Consider the following 20,256-nt stretch of genomic DNA (forward strand, 5'->3'; position numbering starts at 1 on the left):
CATGAAATAAAATTTTACAGGATGAGCCAAAACTAAATATTTACTGTTGAAAGTTTACTGTAATAATTATTACAGTAATTGTTGTGTAATTACTACCGTTGTTGTGTAATTACTACTGTTGTTGTGTACCTGTAATTGTTTATTGTAATTATTTACCTAAATACCGTTTCGATCAAAATCACGAACTTTCCACTCGATATTAGCACAGTTTTAGGGTATTTTGTTTGAGATTGTATTCTGATCGAAATCATGAACTTTGAGCTCAATTATTTCAGTAGATACAATTTTAGGCATGCCTTTTTGCTTGAATATGATATCAGATTTGTTTTCAGTCCAGGAAATGGGCCAAAAATGGCCGGATCAAAGAAAAAAGTATTCTGATCATAAGTGTAATTACTTATACCGATTTGTTTGCCAGCTCCTCAATTATTGTAATGGTTTTTCTTTTTAAATTTAAAAGTAGGTACCTAGATATGTACAATGCCAGCCCCTTTCCGAATGTAATCGCTCCGCCTACCACCTACAGTTTAGATACTATATTTACTTCTAACTGCATATCAACAAGAGTCAAGATAGATTTCCTGTTCCCAGTTCCGCACTAGACTTGGGGCACAACATTGATATAAAACTATCATTGGCTATAATGCAATTGTTGCAGCAAAAAGAGTTACGGTCATGCATTGTAGTATCACAGTTTTACGATTATATAGGTTTTTTGCCCTCTTTTCCCTCGGGTTCGAGAGTCAAAACTTTTAGTCGCACGAAATGCTTTGGTGCAATAAATTCTTATTTTTAATCACCCCGAGTTAAATCTTATTTTTTTTTTTGTTACAGGCAAAGCGATCCCGGCCGGACGCGGGCACTGATGTGCGGTAAGTACCTAGGTACTTAGTATCTATTCTAGCTACCTAAAATCTGAATAGAAGGATTTAAGATGTATTTACCTCCGCCGATTCTGAGCCTACCCTACCCTTCCTTATCTTTCTTCACAAAATACTTAGGTACTTAGGTAATAAGTTAATTTCGCATAAAAAGATTCTGTTTTTATTCCCAAAAATACAAAAATGTACCTATTATGTATAATCAAATCAAAGTATGCATAATCAAATTGATGGTCAGCATCAACCCATCGCCGGCTAACTACTGAGCACGGGTCTTCTCTCAGAATGAGAAGGGTTTGGCAATAGTCTACCACGCTGGTCAAGTGTGAATTGGCAGACTTCACACACCTTTGAGAACATTATTGAGAACTCTCAGGCATGCAGATTTGCTAACGATGTTTCCCTAATTGCTTAAAACCTTCTTAAAACGCTCATTACTCAGGAAAATAATTACTTAGAGGTGAAAAAACCGCTGACCCCCCCAATAGGAAGCCGATGCCAATGATACCGATGTCTCAACCACTAAGCAACTTTGATGGCCGCTAGGTACCTACCTATTAATTTATGTCAAAAACCTTCCCGCAAGCCCTATAACAATTGTACACAGTTTTAACGCAATCGGATGATTGATTAATTAACGGAAAGCATATGGAACAAACAAAGATACTTAAGTACTTACATAATATTATTATTTTATTTTTAGTATTATATTTCCAATGTGCATCTTATTTTTGTGGCGATTGTCGAACACTCGTTCCAAGTTTAAATTTTATTATTTCTCTACATTTGCATGTCCGTAATGTTGGCAATTTTGATTGTCAGTTGCTCGCGTCGTTTCGCGCCTTATTTTATAGCTGCATTCAGTTTAAATGTGTTTGACTGAGCTCCATTACGAAATTATAGCGAGGATTTAAAACGAGTATTGTTATAATAATAATATTATGGCTTATAAAATAAATGTGTTTATTTCGAGAATAACTTGTTTTGAAAAAATAAACTAAGTATACATTTACATCCTCATTACCGTTATTTACCGAAATAAGATTCCATTGTACGCTTTTCAAATTTTTTATTTAATAGCATATTTTGGATTTTTTAGAGTAGGTAGCGACGGCTTTTTAAAAATTACTGACACTAAAGTTATCACAAAATATTTACAAAAAGAACATTAGAATGGTAAATAAATAATAATATGTAGAGAAACAATCTAATAGAAATAATAGTTTTAACACTTCTAAATATAAATATTAGATATGCTGTGACTATAAGTAGTTCACGTACTTCACATTTCAGATTTATCGGTTCAAAATAAAACTTTGCTCCAAAATAGTCCACAGCCTCAATCACAATAAAAAGGGTCCTTAATCTCCATGTAATCCCCGTATTGTCGATACACAATTGCCGTGAAAAGAGCTACTTAGTAAATTCCCGAATGAGACACTCCCTTTATCAAGAGCTTCACAAATTATCACGCCTCGATCAAAGGAAGTGATTCAAATCCACAATGGGTTTTGTGTTACAGCAGCGTGTCGATTTAGGAACTCATTTTGAAGATGTTTTGCGATTTTGGTCTATCACTAATCTGAACTTTATTAAATACCAGTCTTTTAGGGTTCCGTACCTCAAAAGGAAAAAGGAACCCTTGCAGCATCACTTCGTCGTTTGTCTGTCCGTCTGTCGTGTCTGTCGAGAAAACCTATAAGGTATTTCCCGTTGATCTAGAATCATGAAATTAGGTCTCATAGTAAAGGAAAAAATCAGAAAACCGTGAATTTGTAGTTTCATCACAAAAAAATATATTCAAATGTGTTCATGAACAAATAAATAAGTATTTTCAATTTTCAAAGTACGATTACTATACCAAGAGGGATACTATACGAAAAGGGCTTCACCTGTACATTCTAAAACAGATTTTTATGCATAATAATTTTTGTTTTATCGTGCGAAATGTCGAAAAAAATATCCGAGTTCGGAACGCAAATCTGACTCGATTTTATTGATGACGCGACGTCACATTTTATCAACATACAAATACCTAAGCCATTTTTTACTAATATTGATGATGACTAGATGTTCCCTGCGACTTAATCCGCGTGGCTTTAGGTTTTTAAAAATCCCTTGGGAACTCTTTCATTTTCCGGAATAAAAAGTAGTATACCTATATGCAGTGGCGTGCAGCTCATATAGGTATAAAAGTACTGCCTACCCTAGTTGTAATAAATCAACACTTATTTTCCTGAAAACAAGTTCATACCTAAATGCCTACCCTGGCTTTAAACCTTGTGCACGCCACTGCCTATATGATCATCACTCTCCATATCCATCCAAATCTCATGTCCAGCCGTGGACCTGTTGTGGCTTGAAGAACAAACAAGCACACTTTCGCATTTATAATATTGGTAGTGATGACGATGAGTGTTACCAATTAGTTATTATCACATGAATGAATGATGTTCTTTTATAATGCTATACCTACTTATGGATTAAGTAACTGGTAAAAGATGAATTAATATCATATATTTAACATTATAGAAGAATGCACCGAAAGACAATAAATTTAAAATTACAAAACGATAAAGAAAAGAAAAATAGTTCTTGGCATTTAACGAACTGCATTCCAATTTAGATGACACATTTGTTGGGTTAATTAGTGGTTAACACGACGTTCCACAAATTTTTAAGGATTCAAAAGCTATTTATTTAAAACGGCAGTAAGATGTTTGTGTGTATAATAATAAATCATTTTTTACGCAATTCCGTTCCGTTGCGTGTTATAATTTTTTTACGTTTTGACAGACAGGATTTAAGATATCGTATGACGCGATGTTAGATGTTCAGTGCAGTCTATTTTTATTTTATTTATATCCTCGGGATCTATGACAAGTTTTTTAGTTGTAAAAAATGTAAGTGCTTGGTGTTATAAAATTATCATTTTTATCCTATACATTTATGATTATTCTACTGATACACTATTGTTCCATTCATAGTAGGTAATTATTATATCAGACATTTATTGGAATTTTATATAAATAACTAATAAATAGTTTATTCAGTTAAAACGTTGTTTTAACCCTTCATTCGGAATTCCAAATGTTTTGTTTAAAATAGCCATTCGTCGTTTTACATTGTACAAAAAATATGCAATTAATAGAAACTCAAAGTCCGACCCGAATGGTTGACACGTGGAAGCCAAATGTCGGTTATAAAAGGGTCCAGTTTAGGGATCCATAACTTTTTAAATTAAAACTTCACATGACGTCATATTGAATTTCGTATACAGAGTGGTCAAAAATTCGTGGATCAAACGCAATAGGGAGATAGAGGAGGTCATTTTCAGCAAAAAATTCTTTACAGCATGGCCTTATTTAAATTGCCCTAAGAGTTATGAATATTTTTGGGTTTTTTAACAAAATACCAAAGTCTCTTACAATTAGACTAATAAAAAAAATGTGATAAAAAACAACAAAACAAACGATGTTGTGTCATTACTAGATAATGTATCAGCACTACAAACCTTCTATTGAGTCTCTGGCTACCTTACAAGAGCAATTAATTTTTTTCCAAAACTTCTAAAGCGTTACCAAAAATTTAATGTCACTTTAAAAGTGCACTGTGAAAAAAAAATGTACTACGGAAAAGTGACTCTGTATCAGAAAAATTTGCTGATTTAATGCCAATTCAAATGAGGTATAACACATTACTCTTTGTTTCGTAATTCTGGTATTATAATCGTTTTTTCATATCAAGGTGCAAATTTCAGTAGATTAGTTTAATTCAAAATAATTTTGAAGATTATCATGCTGCTAGTTAAACTGCTAGTTTTTTGTACGTTGGAATGCTAGAAACATCACTGTGCTTGTCACACTTAAAATTTGTGAAAAGAACAGAAACTCTTCACTACCACCACGTGCCAGAACTACCCAGAACGCCCGTCTTGCAAGTAGTTCATCTTTTCTAGGAAACAAAAGGATAAAGAAGAACTATGCCTCTCTTTCACACTAATCATCCTTCCTTATTCCAACAACGTAAATAGAAAGAATATAAATTTAAATTTAAATTTAAATAAATGTAAATATATTTTTTTTTTTGCTGGAAATAACCTCCTTTATCTCCCTATTGCGTTTGATCCACGACTTTTTGACCACCCTGTATACATACTTATGCATAATTCTGATTCGATCATACGTATTAGCATTGGTAACTTACCTTGATTGTTTTATTAGGCTGTCTCAATTTTTTATACAAAAGTAATAAATATTTGCGTAATTAATTAAAATTTTAGATTATTAGTAAGACATTGTCAAAAAATAGTGTTCTTTGACGACATCTATATCATGTCTGAAGTTTATTAGTAATTGTGTAAGTACTTATTTACATTTGCTACAGAACCCTCGACTATACAGTCATCGGCCAACAATATGCTCTTATTATTTTTTCTTAACGGTCGGAGTGTGCCGGGCATTATGCCCTTGTCAGAGGGCAGTGAAAGAGCTTATTGTTTTCCTTGCATGTGATGTGGTGTGATGTGCGTGTATTGGATTAGTTAGAATAATAGTCTCAAATGAAGTCTGTTGTAAAGATATCATGATTTTTTATTTATACAAAATTACCTTATATTAACTAAAACAGAGTATATCATAACTATTTAATTTTTACATAAGTACTTCTTAATTACGTAAATTACATAGGTTTATTGTGCTTATTACGAATTACGATGCTCGTATTATAAGTTAGGTATAAGTAAGACATACACTTTCATGTTATTAAGTTTTACGTCATAATATTGAGGCAAAGGTGTGTTAAACAAACATAAAAATTCAGACCGAAGAGCATAAAACTAAAAATGTGACAACTAAGTCATCACACCATATGGATTGTTATTCTTTACTCTAGGCCGGCCAAGTATCGAAACCTTTGAAGTCTTTTGTTAGACAATTTAAAAACAGTTTTACGATGACTACTGCAAGTAAAAAGAGTCGGTGAAAAGAGCCGAAACATTAAAAAAAGCTTTCAATTAAAAGGATAGTGACAATGCTGCCAACATTAACGGCGATTCCGCTCTGGAGCGTTCTTTTGATATACGATAGTGTTGTTTGAAGGCAACTCTTGAAGTGGCGGCAAAAAGCAAAGTGACACTTGAAAAAGGCGCGAACTAATATAAACAAGGGTTCTTTTTTCTAGACAAAGACCATGGTGTTCGAACTCTTGGCCATCTGATTAATATGTTATAAATAACTACGCAACGCATTGTGTTATTCACCAAGGGACAGCTTATTTCCTCCTCACAAGAGCTCCAATATAATCGTTGTTAAAACTATAATACATATTATTTAATAATTATGTCGCCGCATTTTAATGACAATGAAGTCAAATGAATAATTGATGGCTATTAATCATGCTCGTAATTTGCAATAAAACTAATATTTGAACCGCAATAAAACTGTTGGTATTTAGTAAAAAAAAGTTGTCATATCGAGCTATTAGTATACATTTGCATAAATTATATTAATTTGATTATGTTAATTATTACACAGTCATATTTAGGTGCGGCGATGGCTTAAAAATTATAATTGATCGAAATTTTACGATTTAGGATGATGTTGAACAGAATCATTAAAAATATGAAATATTATATATACAATTAGGATGTCGTGAAGAAATAACATTATGATTAATTAATTGTAATAGCACTTTATCATTTTGTATGTGAACAAGTGCGGAATTCCACTCATCGCCATCCCACTTCACTTCCTGACTTCATGACGTCATATCCAGCTGTCGTGTGTGACAGAAAGGGAGTTGATTAAATGGCGCGAGCACGTTCACAGGCGTTGATAACAAGCTAAATTAATCAGAACACGTGTAAACATTTTGTTAGATAAATCCAGTCAGTACATCATAATGAGATATGGAGGGGTCTGCTATAGAGGCATCTGCTATTTGATTTTGGTGATTAGTTTTTATGGTTTATAATTTAAAATAAACAACCTATGATTTACAGTTGGAAATCGTATCTTAATTGGTACGATCTTTTTTATTAGTATCACGAAACATAGCTCTATAAAAGGTTTAAATAGAGACATATTTCGTAGCGATAGTAGGTACGTCATAACGTTTTTTACAAACGCTTTAAAAGTTGTTTGTTTGCCTTCTTTCCGCCTCCTTCCGAAATTAAGACATTTAGGATAAGTGATTGTTTATAAAAAGATTCGTCTTGGTAAACAACGGCGCTGGTTAATGGATTTTTTATTTTCCAATGCTGTGTTAAACTGAGGGTGTTTAGTTTAGGCAGCTTTACCGATAACTGCTTTTAGAATGGACCGCTCTTTTGATTTGTTATTTTCTCTTGTTTAAAGGTTATCAGGCGAAGTCAACACAAGTCCGTGCGAATCGGAATCAACGTCTGACTCTCCGCCTTCATTGCTGCAGGATGCCACATTGCCAGCTCTTTTAGTATCAGGGGCTACAACCTTGTTTCAAAATACAAATACTTCCACGAATTCTGCGTTAAGTCTGACGCCTGTAGACAATCTAGGCTTACCCAGCTCAGAAGTAGAAAGCTGCAGTTTATCAAACGGATGCGTGACGAGCTCTTCCCTAGCCGGCCTGGCTTTACCCCTGACGTCGACTGGTGGATTGTGCTCTACAACATCATCGTCAGCAGTTGCTTGGTTGATGAATGAGGATAGCACGGGTAAGAAAACTTCATTTTTTAGGGTTCCGTACTTCAAAAGGAAAAAGAACCCTTATAGGATCACTTCGTTGTCTGTCTTTCTGCCTGTCTGTCAAAAAAACCTATAGCCCCTATAGGGTACTTTCCGTTGACCTAGAATCATGAAATTTGGCAGGTAGGTTGGTTTTATAACACACGTAAAGAAAACACCCGAAAACCGTGAATTTGTGGTTACATAACAAAAAAAAATTTAAGTGTGTTGATGACAAATAATATAATTAGTAAGTATTTTCTATTCTCAAAGTAAGATAACTATACCAAATGGGGTATGAAATTAACTGGCTTTACATGTACATTTTAAACAGATTTTAATTTATTTTTATGCATAATAGTATTTCATTTACCGTGCAAAATGTCGAACAAATACCCGATTACGGAACCCTCGGTGCGCGAGTCTAACCCGCATTTGACTGGTTTTTTATAACAGTATCTCTTTATGTTATTTGCGTATGCAGCACATCAAGTGAGGACAAGGAAAATGATAAGTAAGATGATAAGTTATTTTTACTGTCATTTATTTTAGGAGGTGGTGTTAAGAGTGAAGTGCGGAGCCCGGGGCTTTGCGAAGCAGACGTGGCGTTATACGGTGAAACGTTGCCTTACGACCAGTCCACACTGCCCTACCAGTATTATAATAGGTAAGATCCCACTAGCACCTTTATGATCAGGGTGTGTGTGTGTGGCGTGCTTATAGAAATAAGTCATAAGTGCTACCAGTTTTTGATGCAATAGTTTCGCGGGATTTCGTCTCGAATTCTGAGGCCTACCGTACCTAAGTACTTCTCACTACATTCATCCTCAACTATTATTATGAAATTCATATCATATCTAATTCTTCTCTAATTTTTGTATGAACAGTTGTCAAAATTGATGTCATAGTCAGATAAAGTGTCTTCCATGTTTAGATTATTGGGTTAAAATTTAACAAACCTTGTTCTTAAAATTGTCAGTTCCTAATAATTTTGGGCATTACTTAATTAAATAGCTAAATAGGGAAACGTACAGAGTTCAATAAATCATTTTTGTCATAGATTTGTAGGTGAGGCCTAATAAGATTTAAATTTCCTATTGAACCAGCCTTAATTGATTTTTACCGCAATGATCCAATAATAAAAGAGGTTAACGAACGTTATAGGATTTGAGTGAAGCCTAAAAAGAAGCTTTATCGAAAATAATGGTTTAATTTAGAACAGTGTAATTACCTTAATACCTACGTTGATTACTTCAAAAACTGAACGAAACATTTGCATTTATAGAGATCTACGTAACATAATAAAATGACACTTAGGATAGTAGGTACTATTTAAAAATAATATTTTAGGTGCTATTTAAATATTCATTGCGTACATTTTGGACATTTGTTGTGGGCTCTTCTCAGACCTGCGTGCGTTTGGAACACTCGTTTTACGTTTACTTTTTAATAATTAATTATTATCACCATTAATCTTACAAATTCAACAATTAACAATGAAAAAGTGTACAATAGCACCTACCCAATTTGAATAAATGATTTGACTTGACATATTGAATTAATCTACCAACATGACAAACACTTCTCTAACGGTTTGCATGTTTCGGTTGAATAGTAATATCGTTATGTTTCATTTGAATAGTGTACCTGCAAGTGGACCAGAACCACTCGATAATAAGTATTAACCATAATTTGGTGAAAATAAAAATATCACTGGTTTCCCTTTAAATATTGTATAGATATCAAATCTTTGAAGAGAGTAACCGCAGATTTTCTTGGTAGGAAAGGCATTCCGAACCAGCTTAGTAGATGCTCTAGAGGCATTCCTCAGAATCTTGTTAAAACAGGGCCTTAGGTATAGGTGCTTGGACTCGAAAACAATATATTATTTAAAATCAATCCAGAACTACAGGAACTTTTTGGTAATCGTAGACTGTTGAAGAAAAACGGCACCAAGAACCAACCAATGACAACAACATTTTGTGGTATAACTCTGTCATTTTTGCCGATATGAATATGAGTTTTATACAAGTCACATATGGGCTCTTTGGATTCTGCTGTGTCATTAACTCAAAATTCGAAAATTTTGGATTGTTTTATTATTATTCATGCAAAAAATATGTATCTTGTAATAGGTAGTTAGTTAATGCTGCATAAAGTAAAGAAAAGAATAAAAAGAATAAGTTAATATTTAAGCTTTGTATAAGAAAGCATCTAATTCCCCAGTATGCAACAGTATGGAGGCGGCGGCACGGCATCATCGTACGTCAGCTCGACTCTGTATAACCAACCCTACGCCGCGTACCCGCCAGCGCACAACTCTAATAACAGGTAGAAAGCTGCATTATATGTAGGTACAGTCAGCAACAAATCAAGGTTTGCAGTTTTGCACTCTCCAGTACAAGGCGATTATGGACGGGTGCACACCTAGCTTTGTTGCTGACTGTACCTACATACTATTATATTATATCTTATAATGTTATTTATTCTTATAATTATTGACATAATCTATACCGAACATCGAGTAGGTAAAGCTGAATGAAAAGAGAATGAAGCGAGTCAGTCTTCTAGCGTACCCAGCCCAATGAAAAAACTTAAAAGTCTTGAATGAATAATTTGGTCTTCCGTCCTACCCTCTTTGCATTAGATTTTTTAATTTTGAAGTTTTAACCGATGTCAATAAAAATATTTACTATCAGAAGTGATAGTGAATATTTTTATTGACATCTCTCCCTCATCCTTTCAACCCTCAGTGGAACTAGCACGATTCTAAACTTCTATCACTAGTCACCTATTACGTTGATCTCCCAACTAGCCGACGCGGATGATAGTGCTGGGCAACAACGGTGTACGGAGTCTTAAATGCCTACTATTTTTTTTTTAATAAGATAGATCAAAAAAAAAAAATTTTTATTTCCAGGTCGTCGTGCAAAGCGACGCCGACGTATCTTAGCTATGGTGTAGGCAGCATGGGTACCGTGCCAGGCAATTTCGCCACGCAACCTTCACCATACGCCTACCCTTCGTACAACGGTGGATTGACGCAATCCTTCCCAAACAGTCAACAGGTACTTAACTTCATTTATATAACCTACTATAGTTCGTAATCAGATGTTGACTCATCACTCCAATATTCGGGATTGGGAGTTACCTCAGTTAGTTAGTTGAAATACGAATGAATATACGAACGAATATAGCAATGTAAGTTGAAGCTTACTTCATTGGCTGGGCACCGCATATTTTTGCCCATAATGATAATAATAATATGAGTGTGCCTTCGGCTGTTTTTGGGTGAAATGATACTTCTTTATCCGCGTAATACCGTATGGAGATAATTTTATGAAAATCATCTCAATTAAACAATGACCTAGCCTGAAGCACTCAGTCAAGATGTAGTTATCTATCAGAGTTTTTTTTATTTATTTTTAAATTTATTTATTACATGAAAATCTACAGCGAAATTATTCTAATAAATTTCATTTACAGCGAAATTATTCTAATAAATTTAATTACACAAATATCGCCAGTTACAGATTTTCTCTTAAAAATTTACAATTTATGTGAATAAGTTAAAACATTAAATAAGAATGTGTGTGTATGTGTGTTTTACTTGTACGTAAGGGATAGACGAAAACAGTAGGTACTATTTTAATAAAATCTATAGTCTAACCTTCCTACGTCGTTGCCATGTTAAAAATAGTTTTAATAATTATTCTGCAGGACTACAGTAGTTACGCGACCGGTTACGCGGACCATAGTGTAGCACAATATGGCGGTTACTACGCCACCCCTAGTTACTCGCCCTATGTAAGCTCACCCAGTAGCAGTGGAAGTGCTGGCCATACTTCATACCATCTAGGAGGCACGTTATCAGGTGAGTACGTATTTAATGGTAGTTATATGTTTTTAATGTTAATAGCAAGTTTGTTTTTGTGAACACAATATAATCTTTAAAAAAAAAAAAAAAAAAATTGCGGGTAAATTTTTAATATTTGTTTATACATACAAAAATATTATGTTTATATAAATTTTATCGTACAATTTTTTCCTCAACCGTAATAATTATTGTCCCAAATGTAAAGATTTTTTAATTTAATTGATTATATGTTTAAATAAAATATCCTCATGAAACATTTTGAAAAGGATACCTAGTCTTTCTTATACTTAAACCTATTAGTTTAGAGATTGATGTTTATTGTTTAGCCTCTCTCTAAGATTACTAGTTACGTCAGTGTCCTATAAATGTAGTTTGAGGAAAATATTTTTTAATTTTTCTTTCAATGCTACCACGTGACTCTAATGTTACCCACCTTAACTGTACACCGCATTTAAATCAATTTTAACTTGAACGCATCTCAATTTTAATCAAAGTGACATTATTTTGGTAATGTTGCCAACTTGGTTGTCAAAGTCAAATTTGAGTCAAATTGATTTGACGTATCTTTGTTTACCGTGATGACTTGTTGCTGATACTGATAAATAATAACTGTTTGTAAATAGGCTAGGAAACTTATTAAAGATTGTAACTATTATAATTTGATGAAAAACATTTCGTTCTGTAAAGATCTATTGCGATAGTGTTTGTAGTATGGATAAAGAAAACCAAAGCTTGCATCCTAGCAAGCGTATCAGACGAGAAGACAGTGAAAATGATAATTTACAAGGAAATTATGATGATAATTCGGATTACTGGCCGGACTCCGAGAGTGATAACGGTAATTTACGTGTAGAAACAATATTAGTTAGTCTGATCAACATAACCTATGGCCGACTACCTGAAAAAGTTTGACCCAAAAAATTGGTCTACGACCTTTGCCCTTCCCGAGGGGCATGAATTTAACTACTACTTGACCCAAAAAATAAATAAGTATTCGCATAGTCTTTCTAACCTACTATATTAAGTATTTTGTTAATGATTATAGAGACCAGAGATTAAAATGTGTATTGGTCTTTTTATTACATTAGTTCACATCCAACAACTGCAGCAAAAACAAATCACTTTAAATATCAAACTTATAACTACCCAAAGTAGACCATCACTGTTGAGAAGGACAATAATTATACTGGTTTTCATCATTTATTCTTTAGTTTAAATTGAAATGAGTTAAATCTTTTGTTACAGAGTCTCCCTCGTCAATGTTGCCAACTTTACCTGACACTCCCCTATCCCCAATCAAAAATGAAGTACATGCTGCTAGTCGGAGATGTAGAGAAAATTCTGGGTAAGATTACTGACAAATTGAAATATGCCAAGTATTATTTTGCATGTTACACTTATTATTGAGAAAGCTTCTGTTACATGGTTTTTCAGTGTTGTGCAGTAAAGTATTAAATAAATTACTTAGCTAGACAGTGCCAGCACCCATGCCCCATCTGGGCACAAATGTATTGGCAACTAGATGATACCCGTAATTTCTACCATGTGTCAACTGCAAACATGCTTTCCATTCTTTTCAGGGAAAGCACAGCAAGCCGGTCGCGAGGGCGCGGTCGACGCAACACATCTTCGTCACCGGCACAACATGTTCCCGAACCAGCGACAGACAGAGTATTTATATGGGATCTAGATGAAACTATCATCATCTTCCATACACTGCTTACGGGCACATATGCAACTAAATATAATAAGGTAAGGATTACAATAGATGCACTGATTAAAGACTAAAGTGTGCAGAATAACTAAGGCATAGTGGTTTGGTGGTGCGCATAGTTGCAGGTGATAACAATAATCTAATCTATATTGGGAAAGGTGTAGGCCATAGCCCACCAAGCTGACCAAGTGCAGATTTTCAGACTTCACATACCTTTGAGAACATTAGGAGAATTCTCAGGCTTTTGAGACGAGATTCATTGTCAGTAGTAGTAGTAAACATGGTGGTGTGAATTGAGATAATGATTTTATATTGTATCTAGCTATAGCTTGTAGAATAAAATGGTTATTTTTTATTACTCTTAACTGAAAAAATCTATTGTTTCAGGATACACAGCAAATAGTGCAATTAGGTTTTAGAATGGAGGAACTAATATACAGTTTATGTGATATGCATTTCTTCTTCAATGATGTTGAGGTGAGAATGGTTTTTCCTTCCTTCATGGCTAATTGACTATCAACGTCACAGGCCTATAGCCTTTTGACTATGAAGTCAGTTTTCATCAGTAAGCATCAGTAAGCTTAAATGCAGTATTGTACAGTTTAACTGTGGACATTTGCAGGCTGACAACCGTATCAATATTATAAACGCGAAAGTGTGCCCATATGCTCCATTATCACAGCCTGCCCATTTAACCGATTTGACATAATTTGGTACAGTACAGTTAGCTTAGGCCAGACATAGGCTACTTTTTCTGGAAAATCAAAGAGTTCCCACAGGAATTTTTATGCTCTAAATCCACCTGCACAAAGTTGCGGACATCATTTATTTGGTATAGAGATAGCTTGCATCCTGAAGACAGACATAGACTTTTTTATTCCGGAAAAATTAAAGGGTTCCCACTGAATTACCACAAACGAAGTTGTGAGCGTCTAGTGATGATCCTGTGAGGATGATGATAAAGTGAATCCTTTATTTCCAGGATTGTGACCAGGAGCACATAGACGCAGTAGCAGCAGATGACAACGGCCAAGACCTTTCCGCGTACAACTTCGCCTCAGATGGCTTCCACGCAGGCGCCGCGCCTAACACCGGCCTCTGCGCGCCTGGTGTCCGCGGCGGAGTTGACTGGATGAGGAAACTAGCTTTTAGATACAGAAAAATTAAGGATACCTACAATAATTATAGAAATAGGTAAGTTTAGTTCATTTTAAAAGTGTGTTGTCCTTCTGTCTAAAAATTTAAGTCATTTTACAGCCTTTCCCAAATCCAATGGTCCTATTGAGTTTCAATTTTGCAGATGTGTGTGGTTTGGATGACAATCACTGAAATGAACATATGTACACGCTGTTCATAGTGTGCCATACAAAATGACAGTTTTTTTTTTTTTTTTTAAATTATATAGACTAGCGCTTGGCTGCAATCAGACCTGCTAGCAAGTGATGATGCAGCCTAAGATGGAGCGCGCTTGCCTAGAAGTTGCCTATTCACTCTTGACTTGAAAGTACCCATATTATAGGTGGAAGGGAAAACTGACGCCGGAAGGGTAATCAGTTTGCCAGTAATCAGTGCCGATTTGAAGCGAGCGTACCGGAAATAAAAATTGACACTGTGACAAATGGTCCTTGTGTTGACAGAAATGTGTGTCACTAACTTTAGTTCAGAGTGCGCGCACATCTGCTGCTATCAGCGCCAAAACAGCGAAAATCACTTGGCCAGCGAGATACTATGAGCTAAACCCTTCTCATTCTGAGACGAGATCCAGGCTCAGCAATGGGCCGGCGATTGGTTGATGATGATCTTCCCTGCCTCTACCTTACATTGATTTTGATTAAATGATTGATTGATTACGCTGTTGAATTTTAATTTGAAATCAACGGCGTATCAACCCTTGTCTACTTTTTCTTACAGTGTCGGAGGTCTATTGGGGCCAGCAAAAAGAGAGCAGTGGTTACAATTGCGGGCAGAGCTGGAACAGGCAACGGACAACTGGCTGACTCTGGCTTGCAAATGTCTCAACATGATCAACTCAAGGTAATTAGTGTTTAAGAATCCATATTTACCATATTTATTTGGTATTAGGAAATATTCTTTTTTCCCTCATCAGCTTGAAAAGCGCGCCTTTGTTGCTTTTGTTTCATGTGCCTTTGAATCCTTCATTTTGCTTAAGATTCTAACTTGAGATCACTAGCTACGCTTGTGATTCAGTTATAGAATCCTTATTGGGATGACGCATATGTCCAAAGTAAATTATTTCTTAGGATTCATGGGTCTTCCAAAATTCGTAAAATCCACGTCCACTGTTAGTTTTGAGTTTGCTAACTATATTAAATTATCAATTTAACTAAAAAAGTACGTCAAATTACGTCAAATGTTTATGACGTCACTATGTATTTTATACAAACTCCTTTACTAAGCGAACGTTTGGACATTTGATAAAAAGTCGCTGATTTGACTAGTTGTCATCATCCTTGTTCAAACTCAAACGAACTTTGTTCTCTTGTTGCACAAAAAACTATTTGTTTTGCAGGGAAAACTGCGTGAATGTGCTAGTAACGAACACTCAGCTAGTGCCGGCGCTCGCCAAAGTGCTGCTGTTTGGCCTCGGCGGAGTGTTTCCTATTGAAAACATCTATTCCGCTACAAAAACAGGTTAATTTTGAGTTTTATCCAGATTAGACTTGCAACGAATATTCGGTTACTATTCGGTATTCGGCGTATTCGGCTGGTTTTATTATATTCGGCCGGATACCGAATATCTACATATTATTCGGCCGAATACCGAATACTTAAATAATATATTTTGTCATAGAGAAATAATTGTTAAAATGAAAAATTAAAATCGATTGATTACGTATATATTCATATTTTCATTTCTGTTATAATCATTTAAGTAGTCATTGGTGCATAACACAGGTACATAATCATCTTCTGAATTGGAAAAATGGAGGATTCTATGTATTTGAATAATTATTGTGGTAATCAAAATTTAGAAGGGTAAGGTTCTCATTTCTTTTATAATCATTTATTAAGTAGTCATTGGTACATAAAACAGGTACATAATTTAATCCAATTTAATAAAAAATCCAGCCGAATACTTTTGGCGAATATTCGGCTATTCGGTCAGGGGCCTCGCCGAATATTCGGTATTCGGTATACTGCCGAATATACTATTCGTTGCAAGTCTAATCCAGATGCTAAACTAACTAAAACTGTTTAATGTACTGTTAATTTAATTTAAGTTTTATATTTATTTAATTTTGTTTTGATTTAATTTAATTTAATTGATGTCTTTTTAATTCTCGAAGGAAATCTACGCCTGCTATGTCTGTAAAATAATATGTCAGGGTATCTGAACCAGTGATTCCCTTGGTGATTCAAAAGCACTTTACAAATGTTTATTTGAATAAAAAGCTTTTCTAGTCTCATTCTGATAATATTTAACATCAAACAAATCGAAAAAGAAGTAGTTACTAGATTATGCTCCAGTCTCCAACCTTTTTTGGAAACCAGAGAACATTGTGAGAAGGATATCACTACTTCTGTTTTTGAATGGAAGATTTGAAGACAAATAATTTAATATTTCAGGTAAAGAAACGTGTTTTGAAAAGATCAAGCAACGGTTCGGCGATCGGTGTACATACGTAGCGATCGGCGACGGGCCGGACGAAGAGGATGCGGCTAAGAAGAAAAACTACCCCTTCTGGAGGATATCCGGGCATTCGGACATCGCCGCGCTATACAACGCGCTAGACATGGGCTTCTTATGATTTGCTGCTACTTTCATACTTTGGTTCTCCTTGTATTGAAATTGTAGAAAAAAATTACAGGTAGTAAACACCTCCTTTTTGAAAAACTGAAGCTTGAACTAGTAGGAAACGTCAGTACATATGTAAAATAATTGAAAATCATAAAGGTGTGTTTACACATTTTCTAAAAAGGACAAGTTGGAACGCGAGTTACCCTGTTCATACATTCGTCTTGCATCCATGCAATGTCGTGCGACATGTCTTTGACGTTAACGGCGAGCGGTGTCACGTTTCGACGGCGAATGTGTAAATGCAGTGTAACAGAAAACCGTAACCTGAATTACGCATTTTATTTTTTATTATAAAAATTAATATTTATTTAGTTATCAACTGAAATATTTTTTTAGAGATCAATAAAAAGTTCTTATGAAAATATTCTACGAAATATTTATCGAACTTGAAAACTTATACCTATGCGACGCGATGATTTTGGTATTACTTCTGTCTGTAACTTGACCATAAATGCGGGTCAAACTATACTGGTATTTCTAAATGCGAATTTTTATTTCAATCACGATAAAATCATATCAGTAATGGCATAGTCATAGGGAGCTTTATTAAGTACAGTTTTGTATTCGTAATGTTAAGTTTTTGAGCTTTCAGATGTCTCTGTGTCGAGAACTTATGATTTAGTGCTAAGCTCAAACTCAGCTCAAAACTTACGAAGGCGAACGTTTCTAGATCTTTTTTTGTAAATATTTATTCGATCATAGTAAATAAAAAATACGTTAGGATTATCCTAATTCCATTCCTACTACGTAAGTTTTTATATATTCTATACAATGTACAGATTATGTTTATTTTTAGTAAAGAAAAATTAACATGGGAAAGACAAGAAAAGTTTGCCCTTGTGACGTTAACTGGTGAAATTGATCTAATCAATTTGAACCTTAAAACAGTAATATTTTGAATATTTTCATTTCGGCGTAAAACTTATAAATACTATCGTAACAAATGTGTTTGTGTTTTATGGTTTTTATACTGCGCAATTTAGCATTCTAAACACAGATCAGGTATATTTCTCGTTTGTTGAAATCACTGATTTAAATGAATTAGACGCCCCAACCGAATAAAAGCGTAATCGTAAAAATATCACAAAAAACTTAAAAGTAAGATACCTCCTTTGGTAATTACAGCTGGCTAAAGTTATATATGTAGTTATGTATACATAAACTTTATTGCTTTATTTATTAACAAATTTATAAAAATAATGTGTATACCAACTAATTGTACGGTTTTTTGAACTCCTGGTTTTACTTTTTCCGATTACGCCGTTATTCGGTGAGGGTGGTAATTTATGTACTATTGACGCGTGCGTTAAATGCCATCGGGGCTTATGTTTATTATTATATGTATTATAACCAAAAACTAAACGTTTGTTATCTCATTGTGAATATAATATAATTTATCAATAAATAACGTGTCTTTATTTTCTAACTAAGTCACATTAACACCACTATAAACATGGCATTTATCGCGGGCGCTTGTAAAATGTATTATTTTGGTAAGTAACTAGCGACTCAATATTTTCGTACAATTATAGAATAACCTCTCATATTAAAAAAAGTTCCATTTTGTATCAATGCTTAAGTTGATTTTATATTAATTTAAATTTAGCTAAATATTTACTGCCAAATAGCTGACAATATACTGCAATATTTTTAGATAAAACGTTATTCTACGCTAAAACACTATTATTAGGTAATGCTTTTTGATATTTTTTAATATTTATGTCAGGCGTAAAATGAAACTCAGTTATAAGAAACCTTTGTATAGTGTGGTATATCTTCTTTAAGCAGTAAATAAAGTAATTGATGTTACACAGATATATAATACATAGATATAATAATATTTACATAGTATTATGCTAGGCAAGCAATTGCTGAGTTTTTGAAGCAACTCGATATGCATTTTGGCGCTGATAGCAGCAGTGAGCGTACTCGAACTAAATGCTAGTGATCTTTCAACACAAGGACCATTTGACACAGTGTCAATTTTAATTCCCGGTATGCTAATGGGGTCATCAAATCGGCACAGAAATAATCACCATTTTGGTTGGCACGCCTGACTAGCGCGCAATGTAGATAGTATATATCTATGTAAACAATATATCTGTGTTGAGTCTGGAGATGTTATCGCATTGTAAAGACCAAAAATGTAACCTAGCTGCCAAGTCATTTGCGAGGTAACAGGTGTGATTAAATCAATCGATCGTTTCTATTTTTTAACTATTGAAAAGTTTGATAATCTGTGAAACAGTGTTTGGTTATAACATGTAAATAAATGTTTAATTATATACTTTAGTTTCCCTTAGTTTACTTAAAAGTAAAACTAGTATTCTTTCTGAAATGCGTAAAACGGCGAACTATACGAGATCCATATACGACCTTATAACTGGGAGCCTCCGTGAACTTACAATGAAATCATGATACGAGTCAAAACTCCAGAAAATCTAAAGCGCCAGGCAAAATGCGTCGCTTACGCGTTTCTCCGTTTCTGCGATTTATTTGCCTTTTAAGCAAACTAACAAAATTGACTATACAATATACATAGACAGTTGAAAGGTTTAAAAACATTTGTTTTTCACATTGTTGGTAAATTTTTTAATATTTTCTTACATCCTGTGTAACTGTATCTGCGCAGCAAGTAGACGGAAGGAGTTGATGAAATCGGTATGTAAATAACTAAGTAGCTACTGAAATTATTCGCACATTTTATTTTTGATAATTTAAAATCTGTACAACTTTGTTTTACATGTCGCTGTTAATGCATACTGTATTATTAATTTTTTAAATGTAATTAATTTTTTTTTATGTACGTTTTGTATTGAAAACTATTTGATATACAGTTACGTCTAAATTCTACACGAAATAGCAATACTTTTATAAATAGGAAAATTCGAAAAAATGTAAATACAGTTCAAATATTAGATTTAAAAGAAATATAGCTAATATGCTAGTGATATAAAATTTGATTCGAAAGTTATGATTAATCGAGATGTAAATAAAAATATATTATTTGACGATTATTTGTGATTGTTTTACTTTATCTTTTCCAAAGTGAACAGAGTTGAACAGTGAACGTGTTCAAAAGACCAATCAGGTTATTGTTAGACCGTAAATACACTTGTAAGTTTTACTCACATAAGTAGCAATACATGATTAACTTACGACGTTACTAATGAAAATTCATGTCATTTACCTTAGTAAAGTTGTCAATTAATTACTTTAGCTATTTACGTGAGTAAAACTTACAGGTGTGATTGCGGCCA

The 20,256-nt window shown here is 34.1% G+C and overlaps 1 protein-coding gene across 4 annotated transcripts in view; it reads left to right on the top strand.

Annotated features, from left to right (window-relative positions):
* LOC123865651 (eyes absent homolog 2) overlaps positions 1-18,777 on the top strand; it is a 48,116-nt gene extending 29,339 nt beyond the window's left edge. For all 4 annotated transcript variants that reach the window (XM_045906840.1, XM_045906839.1, XM_045906842.1 and 1 more), the window contains 13 exons: positions 835-872; positions 7,238-7,575; positions 8,138-8,252; positions 9,812-9,916; positions 10,506-10,653; positions 11,306-11,459; positions 12,708-12,807; positions 13,043-13,214; positions 13,564-13,653; positions 14,159-14,370; positions 15,088-15,210; positions 15,707-15,828; positions 16,765-18,777. In XM_045906840.1, coding sequence (XP_045762796.1) covers positions 835-872; positions 7,238-7,575; positions 8,138-8,252; positions 9,812-9,916; positions 10,506-10,653; positions 11,306-11,459; positions 12,708-12,807; positions 13,043-13,214; positions 13,564-13,653; positions 14,159-14,370; positions 15,088-15,210; positions 15,707-15,828; positions 16,765-16,946 — 1,899 coding nt within the window. In that variant the 3' untranslated portion in view covers positions 16,947-18,777. The remainder of the gene's footprint in view (positions 1-834; positions 873-7,237; positions 7,576-8,137; positions 8,253-9,811; positions 9,917-10,505; positions 10,654-11,305; positions 11,460-12,707; positions 12,808-13,042; positions 13,215-13,563; positions 13,654-14,158; positions 14,371-15,087; positions 15,211-15,706; positions 15,829-16,764) is intronic.
* Positions 18,778-20,256: the final 1,479 nt, after the last annotated feature.

The sequence above is a fragment of the Maniola jurtina genome, chromosome 5, assembly GCF_905333055.1.
Source record: "Maniola jurtina chromosome 5, ilManJurt1.1, whole genome shotgun sequence".
NCBI lineage: Eukaryota > Metazoa > Arthropoda > Insecta > Lepidoptera > Nymphalidae > Maniola > Maniola jurtina.